At 44.0% G+C, this 10,576-nt stretch overlaps 1 protein-coding gene across 1 annotated transcript in view; it reads right to left on the reverse strand.

The window, feature by feature from the left end:
- Positions 1-8,403, reverse strand: part of Sall2 (spalt like transcription factor 2) — a 20,200-nt gene extending 11,797 nt beyond the window's left edge. The window contains exon 1 of the mRNA XM_021203416.1: positions 7,744-8,403. Within this exon, the coding sequence (XP_021059075.1) occupies positions 7,744-7,816 (73 nt within the window). The 5' untranslated portion in view covers positions 7,817-8,403. The remainder of the gene's footprint in view (positions 1-7,743) is intronic.
- Positions 8,404-10,576: the final 2,173 nt, after the last annotated feature.

Consider the following 10,576-nt stretch of genomic DNA (forward strand, 5'->3'; position numbering starts at 1 on the left):
GGAAGGAAGGAAGGAAGGAAGGAAGGAAGAAGGAAAGAAAGAAAACAACATACACACACACACACAAACACACACACACACACACACACACACACACACACACACAAAACCCAAACCAACCAACCAAACAAACAAACAAAAAACATTTCAAGACTAAATTCAAAGGCCCTAAGGGCAGGATCCAAGCATCTTCATCATCATCTTCATCACCATAACCATCATCATCATCATCATTATTATTAGTTTGAAACAAAATCGTACTATATAGCTTTGGGTCTGGGACTGCAATGTAGGCCAGAATGGCCTCAAACTCAAGAGATAGAACTGCTCGAGATGAACAGTGTCTGACACCACTGCCCAGTAAGCTTTAGGTTTTTGTCTGTTTGTTTGTTTTTGTTTTTTTAAAGATTTATTTATCTATTCATTTTATTTAAATCTGTAGCTGTCTTCAGACACACCAGAAGAGGGCATCAGATCTCATTACAGATGGTTGTGAGCCACCATGTGGTTGCTGGGAATTGAACTCAGGAACTCCGGAAGAGCAGTCAGTGCTCTTAACCGCTGAGCCATCTCTCCAGCCTAAGCATTAGTGTTTTATGAAGCTCCTCACTTATTCAATTGTACAGCTGAAGGCTGGGAAGGAGCTTTCAGTGGAAGAGCACTTACCTAGCACAAATTGAGTCTCTGATTTTAATCCTAAGTGAACACATGCATGTGTATACACACACACACACACACACACAGAGTGGGCATGAGTGCCTATCATGTTGGCATCTGGCTGTGCCACTATCTGATTTCTGAGCTACATAGAGTAAGACCCTGATGTATATTACAGATATAAATAGTATATTGAAAATACGGGCTGGGCATGGTGGCGCACGCCTTTAATCCCAGCACTTGGGAGGCAGAGGCAGGGGGATTTCTGAGTTCGAGGCCAGCCTGGTCTACAGAGTGAGTTCCAGGACAGCCAGGACTACACAAAGAAACCCCGTCTCAAAAAAATAAATAAATAAATAAATAAAATAAAAAATAAAAAGAAAATATGGTCTGCTGCTGCTGTTCAGTGGCAAAGTATTATCAGTCCACAGGCCTCAGGTTCTGTGTCCAGCACACACATAATCCCAGCCCACAACACACAAGAAGAGGCAAGTACCCTAATAATAGAGCTTCAAGGACTAGCCTCTTCAAACCTTCCCCTGTTCCTCACAAGTGTTACCTGAATTAAATCACTACTCATCGGCAGCCTCGGTAAATATAAATAGAATTGTAAATGTAACTATAAATGTTGCCAAGATCACTTTTTAGAGACTGTACCACTGTCTCTTTTTTCAGTCTTCTCTACTAAACTCATACACATCGTTCTTAGCCAAACCAAACTGCTATACTGAAACCTACAGTTGCTCCCATGGTCTGTTCCACGTGGTAGATGAGAGGAGGTAAGATGACTCAGATACCAGGTACCAAGTGAAGAAGACATCTGTGTAGGATCCAAACACTGTTTTGAAGCTCAAAGGTGTTTTAGAGATCTGACCCTTCACTAAGCACAAATAGTGAATTAAAGTCCCAGTTGGGGTTTTTTCTCTTTTCAATTTGAGGAGAATCTCTGACTCTGTCTCTCTGTTCCTCTCTGCCTCTGTCTATCTGTCTGTCTCTTTCTTCCTTTCTTTCTTTCATCTTGAAACAGGGACTCTGGCTGGAAAGATGGCACAGCAGTTAAGAGCACTGACTGCTTTTCCAAAAGTCCTGAGTTCAAATCCCAGCAACCACATGGTGGTTCACAACCATCTGTAATGAGATCTGATGCCCTATTCTGGGGTGTCTAAAGACAGATACAGTGTACTTACATATAATAAGTAAATAAATCTTTAAAAAAAAAAAAAAAAGGGAAGAAACAGGGACCCTCTGTAGCCCTGGCTGGCTTGAAACTCATTCTGTATACCAGGCTACCTGGAACTCACAGAGATCCATTTATCTTTTTCTCTTGAGTGCAAAGATTTAAACTATGTAATTGTGTGCCAATATCCCTTTTTTTTTTTTCTTTTTTTCTTTTTGGAGACAAGGTTTCTGAGTAGCCTTGGCTGTCCTGAAACTGACTCTGTGGACCTAGGTTGGCCTCGAACTCAGAGATCTGCCTGCCTCTGCCTCCAAATTCTGGGATTAAATGGATGCGTTTGCTGTTGCAGAGGACCCAGGTTTGGTTCCCAGCACCCATAGGGGAGCCCACAACTGACTGTAACTCCAGTTCTTCAGGATCTGACCCCCTCTTCTGGCCTCTATGAGCACCAAGCACACATATAGAACACTGGCATATATGCAGGCAAAAAACACCCATACACATAAAATAAAATAAGAACATCTATAATAAAAATAATAATAATAATAATAATAATAATAATAATAATAATAATAATAATAATAATAGTGAAATGAAGAAAGCAGCTGGATATGGTAGCACATGCCTTTAATTTCAGCATTTGGGTGGCTGAAGCAGGCAGATCTCTTATGAGTTCAAGGCCAACCAGGGCTACTTATGGAGACTGTCTCAGAATAAATAACAAAGAAACAAACAAGTCAGTGTAGGGGAGCTGATGATGGAGGAGTTGGAAGGAATAAAATGAAGGAAGTGCAAGAACAGAACAGTGGAGCGCAGCCCCTGAACATGTCCCTGGTGAGTACCATGGTCTGGCAGCCCACACCTGAGATCCACATGGGTGTGAATGTTGGCACAGGCTTCTGATCCCAGGGCTGGGGAGGTTGAGGCAGAAGGATCAGGGATTCACAGAGAGCCAGTCTGAGCTACAGTGATGCCATCACCAAAACAAAACCAAGCAACCAAATCACAAACCAAAATGAGGTGAGGTAGGTGTGTGTGGGGGTGTGGGGGTGTGGGTTTCTCTTCCTTGAAACCTTAGGAAAGAAAGGATTTGTCCAAGGTTAAAAGGTCATATACCCTTGCGCTCCAGACTAGTTTGAAAACCCAGTTTTCTCCAAAGGAGGGCGAGGGAACGGCAGTGTGGTGCTGCCTTTAATCCCAGCACTTAGGAGGCAGAGGCAAGCCGATCTCTGTGAGCTCAAGTCTAGCCTGGTCTACAGAGTACCAGGACAGCAAAACAAAAGAGAAACTCTGTCTCAGGAACAAACCAACAAAAACAAACGAAAGAAAGGAAGGAAGAAAGGAAGAAAGAAAGAAAAGGAAAAGTGGGTTTTCTGCCTTATCCCAAGTTCTAGCCAAGGCTGAGTGTCTCTCTCTCTCTCTCTCTCTCTCTCTCTCTCTCTCTCTGTCTCCCATCCTTTCTTGACAGTCTAGAGTTGCTCAGACTGGCCTTGAACTCATGATCATCCTGCTTCAGCCACAACACAGACACCTAAATTACTTGCTGTCTACTTAGAGATATATTCTTCCTGACGGCCACTGCCGCAGGTACCTAAACCTGAAGTCTCTGTGGGTTCAGAAGCCTGAGAGATGAGCCCTCTCTTTCATGTGTAAGGTGCCCTATTTTTGCCTTCCTTGCTTTTGTTATTCTTGCTGTTTGCTAACTCTCTTCTCTCCCTCCAGGTCTGTGTGGCTGTTGTCCTGGTTTCTCCTCACTAACTATCTGGGCTTCTGATCATTTCCCAGATGTACAGATGTTAACATTTCTTCCAGTGATGTCCCTTATGCTCTCTAATTCTGATATCTAGACTCTGTAGGGGAGAGATTCTTTTTCTTTCTCCCGAGTTTTTGAGTAAATAGACTGTTTCCTGCTCATCACTTATGTGTGGGAAGTATTTTGTGAGGTTTTGGTGTTCTCGTCAGGGAGCTGTGCAAGAAGAAAGTGGGAAAATAGGTTTCTCGGGGCTGTTTCTTAAAGGCACAATAGAAACGCACTCTAAGTTAACAGATAAGCAAAGGACAGACGGACGGCAGTTCTTACTTAGTGTAATTGTTGCTTTGTGTGTAGATAAATCCGAGGGCCTCACATGCGCTCTTTCCCTGAGCTGCATCCTGAATCCTTCCTGTCTAACTCTGGGCCATGTTCTGGGGTGGAAGGAAAGGTTAGAAACATAATGATGGCATGGGTATCAGTGGATTCTGTGTAAATGATAATGCAGGGCCCCATGAATGCAAGGCAATCTCTTTAGCTCTCCACTATAGGCCAATCCTTTTAGAGACACCCCTATGAAAAGAGGAGAATGAGAATTTATAAGTTACATGCTTATAGGAGAGGAGAGAGTTTTAGATAGCCTTGTCAATTGCAGGAGAGAACCAACAGGCCTCCATTCAGGTCAGGAAAGGAGACTAAATAACTAAATAAGAAAATCTCCAAGGAGTTCTGAGTTCTGATATGAAAACCCTTAGTTCTCTCTGTCCCCTCCCTCCTTCCCTTCCCTCCCTTCCTTCCTTCCTTCCTGCCTTCCTTCCTTCCTTCTTCCCTCCCTCCCTCCCTCCCTTTCTTTCTTTTTCTTTTCTTGGGTGGTCTTAGTCTTACAGAGATCGACCTTTCTCTGTCTCCTTAGCATTGGGATTAAAGCCGAGTACCACCATGCCAAGGACTTTAGGAGTTCTTAAGATAGATTTTTTAAAAAAATATTTATTTATTGGGCTGAAGAGGTGGCTCAGGGGTTTAAGAGCACTGACTGCTCTTCCAGAGGTCCTGAGTTCAATTCCCAGCAACCACATGGTGGCTCACAACCATCTGTAATGGGATGCCCTCTTCTGGTGTGTCTGAAAACAGCTATGGTGTACTCATATACATAAAATAAGTAAATCTTAAGAAAAAAAAAAGGCAGCTACGGTATACTCTCATATACATAAATAAATATAATTTTAAAAAATGTATTTGTATTTTATAGCTTTGAGTGTCTTGCCTGCATCTGTGTATATGTCTTTTGGACCTGGTGCCCATGGAAGCCAGAAGAGGGCAATGGGTACCCTGGGTAGCCTGGCACTAGAATTACAGATGCTTGTGAGCTGCCATGTTGGTACTGTGAATCTAAATTGGGTCCTCTGGTAAAGCAATCAGTGCTCTTATGCCTTAGAGCAAATCTTTAAAACAAACAAACAAAAAATCAACAACAATCAAGGCTAGGCGGGTCTACAGATCAAGTTCTAGGACAGCTAAAGCTACACAGAAAAACCCCATCTCAAAAAACCAAAACAAAAAAAATTACTTACAATTTATTAAGTAGTAGTATTTATGTGGATATGAATATGCTGCCATGGACCACCTGTTTTTCAACCTGTGTGTTTCGACCTCTTGCACAAATGCAAATGCACAGGGGTCGCCTAAGACCGTCAGAAAACAGATACTTACATGATGGTTGAAAACAGTAGCAAAATTACAGTTACGCAATAGCAACACAAATGTTACAGTTGGGGCCACCACATCGTGAGGAACTGTGTTAAAGGGCTGAAGCATTAGGAAGGTTGAGGACCACTGCCAGGGACAGAATACTGAAGCTAGCTAGCACTCTCCTTCTGCTTAAGGCAGATTCCTATGTTACCTTTTGCCTTTCCTACAAATGCAAAGTTTATCTACCTAAATTTCCTTGCTTCACAGGGTGTAAGCCTTTCCGGGTTTCTATAGGAATGGATTTACAGTAGCCCGTCACTACACTTCCAGGTATCCAGAGCCCTCCCAGTCAAACTGTACCCTAAAAGGTTTGAGAATCCACCCACAGCAGCTGCTGGATACCCTCTGACTCATGCAGAAAACTTTCCCTCAGCCACGGTGTGGGGAATGGGTGAGCAGATGGGAGGAAGGTGAGGAGAACAAGCCTCTTGGGGGTTGGGGGTGGCGTTCAGCACAGTTCCACAATTGAACCAGCAGGGGAGCAGGACTGAGAGGCAACTCTCAGACTCTAGGGGAAATCTCCTATAGAGCTCTAGGAGGAAACATCCGGCCTATAGCAGCATTAAGGAGGCTTAATGTGTCTCAGGGGGGAAGGATGCCATCACCATAGAACCTCTAAATATGGGCACAGTGGGATCTCAGCCAAGCAATGGCTTGGAGAAGATGGTTCCTACCCCAAACTTAACTTGTTTGTTAAGGTTTCATTGTGCATGCTGCACTGACTCGACCTAAAGTCATTTTTGCACGAGTGGAAATGGCAAGTTCAGTCCATAATTAGTTCTAGCTGCCACAAATACAGTCCCCCAGAGACCTGCATGTCTTATAAAGGCATACGGAGGTCCCTGAGTGGTCACTGCCCTCACATGTGATAACTGCAATATTCCTTCTCACTAAGTACTTACGGTATGTCTCTAAGAAATGCCATTTATGCTGGCCATTTCCCCAAAGAGCTTACACAAGTTAATAACTATTTTACTCATCCATCTCTGTTTAACAGGTGAAGAAACTGAGGCACAGAGAAGCAGAACCAAGCTTATACAGCTAGCATAGAGGGGCACCAGGGTTTGTCCGAAAGCCAATCTTGAAAATATGGCTTCAGAACCCTTATGCATAACCTTATTTTATATATTTTGAGGCATACCATGTGTTTGCTAAGCAAAAGACTGGCCCCAGGGTTGGACTTTCCGATATCCGCGTTGTGAGCACACGTGTAGCTGTACTACTTAGTCCAAAACTGTCTTGAGTCTCAGACTCATTTAGACATAGATACCTGTTCCTGGCTCAGCCTTAGACGGTGAGTACCACCAGCCTTAGGGATATAAGCACACAGATACATATCTTTTTCCATTGACCATGTCCTCATTGTCTCTGAGGCATTGAACAATCAGTTCCTAATACCCTCCTCTTCCTATCATGGCCTTTCACATGCTGGAATCGGCTAAGACTGCAGAGACTTTTGCAGAAGGCAGAGAGACTGGAGGATCACCAGTTTAAGGCCAGCTTGGCTACAGCTCCATAGCCTGTTCTCTTCTCCCAGAGGAAATTTGTTGATTAAAGGAAACACACAGCAACTTAGCATGATGATGCACATTTGTTCAGATGTCTGAGACAGGAGAATTGCCAAAAGTTCCAGGCCAGCCAGGGCTGTATGGTGACTATAGAGCTAGTCTGGGCGACATAAGGAGATCGTCCCCAAAACTAAAAATAAATCGCAAGATCCTTATACAGTGATAGCGTATATGAACAGTTATGTTAACTCGCACGTTAAGTACTATCTTTGCCTCCCTTAAAACACAAACCTGAGTCCCTTTACAGGGCTGTCTTTCAGTTTCCCTTCGGGATAAGGAGGAGCACCCCCAAGCTAGCCTGCATTCTGACCGACATTAGCTTTCTTCCTCTGGGAGTTCTGCTCTCAGCACAGCGCAACAATGAGAAACTTTATTCTCTTCCCCCCCCTCAGGGGAACCTTCACGTTTATCCAATTCATTCTCTTGCAACCCAACTCTCCAGAAAGAAGAGGGGGAAATCCCATCCCTAAGAGACGGGTCTTCAGGTCTGAGGACGTTACTTAGCAACGGCACAAAGACCAGTGAGCAAAGAAGGACTTGGAGAGAAAACTCTTGGGTAGAGAGACAGAGCCAGTTTGAAAACTACATTTCATCCAGAGAAAAGCAAGGAAAACACAAACAGAATGAATCCCGACAATAGCCAAGGGGGGTATCTCCTTCGCAGGAGTCCTCTCCTCATCCTCAAGTCTAAAGTCCTTCACATCCCCAGTGACCAAGTCCTCAGGTTTGGCTCATGGCCGAGGTGCCCTCCATTGCCCTGGCCTGAACCATGCAGGCTTTGAATCCTACACCCCCCCCCCCGAATCCCCGCTACCTCGCTACCTCCTGCCCCCAGCACCCACCGTTCTCAGATGCGCTGGGACCTTCACAGTCCGAGATTAACTGTTGGGGTCTCCGTTGCTTTCGCCGAGACATTCCCGAGTAGTGATCGGTAAGAGAGGGAGGGCACCGCACCGCGCACTGAGTTTTAATGGGGTGACCTGGTCCGATCACCCTGTCTAGTCCGAGGCCAACGGGTATCGATCCCCCAGTGCAAATCACTGAGAAGCAGAGGAATTCTCCCGTCCCAGAGACGGACTGACTAGTGTGACTCTTTCCCAACTCCCTTTCTCTCTCAATCTCCCAAGTCTTTAAAGGAGAGACGCCCCCTTTTTTCCCCTTCAGCTTCTTCCCAACGCTCCTGCAGCTCCTATTGTAAAAGCAAAAATCCTAATCTTTCCGCACACTCTTTTCTTTTGTACTGCAGAGGAAGGGATTTAACCCTCTCCTCCCTGCCAGGACTCTGCCGGCCTCACCGGGACTGCCCGAGGCTTGCTTTTCTAACTCTTCTCCCAATATCTTCCTTGCGGTGCTTTTTGATTTTTCCCATAATTGTGCCTTGACGAAGCTGAGCTTCTGGGTTAGAAACTTCAACACAAACTTTCTCATAAAAAATTGATTTTTCAGGCCAAGAAGTCAGCTATTGCCAGATGAAAATGGGACTATGTAAAGATTGGTAGACTGAGTAAAAATAGACATTACAATAACCATGTAGATATAGCTTTAATAATTTATACAGATCTCCACTTCTATGATGTATTTTAGTGTTAAAACTCTTGAAATTAGCTCAGCAGCTTTTAAATCTTTTTAATGAAAAAGTTATTACTGTGTATGTGTGCATGATTCATGTGTGAATGAGCATTCCTGACCCGACATGAATGAACGAACGTGGAAATCAAAGGACAACTTTGTGGGGAGTTGGTTTTTTCCTTACATCTGGGATCCCAATTTTGGGGATCCAACTCAGTCTGTCAGACTTGACCAGCGAGGGCTGAGACATTGTGCCAGCCCACAGCAGCACCCCCCCCCCATACACAACACACACACACACTTTTTTAGCTCTGGCTGGCCTGGAACTCATTGTGTAGACAGGTTGGCCTCAAATTCACATAGACCTGCCTGCCTCTGCCTCCCAAGAGCTAGAATTACAGGTGTGTGTCACCACATACAACCTCCACAGCAGGTTTTTATAAGAATGCTCTGTGCAGGAGATCCCTGTTACAAATAAATCAGAAGGTGCATGGAGGTTAGGTAGCCTGCCCAAGACTACACACATACACACACACACACACACACACACACACACACACACACACACACACACACACACACACACACACAGAAAACCCAGGGCATATTTTATCGTGGCAGGAAAGCAGAGTGTCATGAGACAGCTCATGTGAAAAGGAAAAGCGATACATCCTAAGAAAATTTATTGAAAATAGCACTGTGGGCAGCTGTCTCCCCTGGTCCTGTCCAGGTCTTTCAGTGGAAAGGACGCTTGTGAGAAGACAGGAGAGCAGATAATTTCCTTCTCCACTTCAGAATAAAGTCTGAGAGGAGGCTGTGCTGAATCTGTTGAGTCCTCTTTAATGTCTTCACAGGTAGGAAATAATGGTCAAGGATTCTGTGTAAAGGACTTCTTGTGGGTGTCAAGTTAGACCTTTAATAATTTGGCAGGCAGGCTGTGTTGCAGTTTACCAGCAGAGCATTTGCCTAGCGCAGAGAATGGCTTTAGTTTAATCCCCATCGCCAAGGGGAAAAAACAAAAAGAAGGAATTCACCCAGCTGGGCACACTGTTGCGTACCTGCATTCCTAATACCTAAGAAGCTAAAACAGGAGACCCTAAATTTAAGGTTAGCACCAGCTACCTTAAAGTAGATGATGCTTAAAGTATAGATGCTTAGTCAGAAAAACAGTAACAGGTTGTTGTTGTTGTTGTTGTTGTTTTGAGATAGGGCTTTTACTCTATAGCCCAGGCTAACTTGGAATTCACTCTGTAATCTAAGCTGGGCTGGAACTCACAGCAGTCCTCCTGCCTTGGCCATTAGAGCACAGTATTTATCGGTATAAACCACCCCACCCTAATTTTAAAAAATGAATTCAGCCTCAGCCATAAGTCTCCAGTCAACTACGCTATTGTTCTTTAACTTCTAATTATGGTGTCTAGAATATCCCAGTCATGCCCTATCCTCTAGTCATAATATCCGAATTCCCTTGTTTAACCGTATATACATTTTCTCTTCTGGCTCAGGCAGGGCAACATTTGAAACACCAATTAGAAAAGCATTATTTTTTCCTTTTTGTTTGTTTGTTTTGTTTTGTTTTTCAAGTATTTTTTCCTTTTATGATGAAGCTTGATGATGCAGAGCTCTGTTGTCTTGACAAGTCTAGGCTAGTGTGACAAATACTAAAAAAGAGAAAGAAGGCAACTGGTGATGGCGATGCTCCTGTTGATGAAGAGGAAGGTGCCACTTGTGGAGATGTTTGGCAACTCATTGCTCACTGTTTGTGGAGTTCCCAGAACCTCTACTATTTTACCAGATAAAAATAGTGTCAGGTTCTGAGTGGCTGCCTCACTCTCTGTTTTTGGAAGTCCCGCTCCTCACATTTTAACACATATTTTAGTGGACCATTGTAGGTGAGGCAGGAAAGGTTCTGGCTTTTCAATAAAATGGACTGTGTCCTGTTACCCTCTTCCTGTTGTTTGCACCGTTTATTCCCTTTGTGAGGAAGAAAAAGAAGAGCAGGCACACAGCATTCTGCTTTTCTCAGACATCTGTGTGACATCTAAAAGGGCATACTTAGGGACCCGTATTTGTCTTTTTTCTGAGTCTCGGCCATCTTCATCTTTT

The sequence above is a fragment of the Mus pahari genome, chromosome 8 (genome assembly GCF_900095145.1).
Source record: "Mus pahari chromosome 8, PAHARI_EIJ_v1.1, whole genome shotgun sequence".
NCBI lineage: Eukaryota > Metazoa > Chordata > Mammalia > Rodentia > Muridae > Mus > Mus pahari.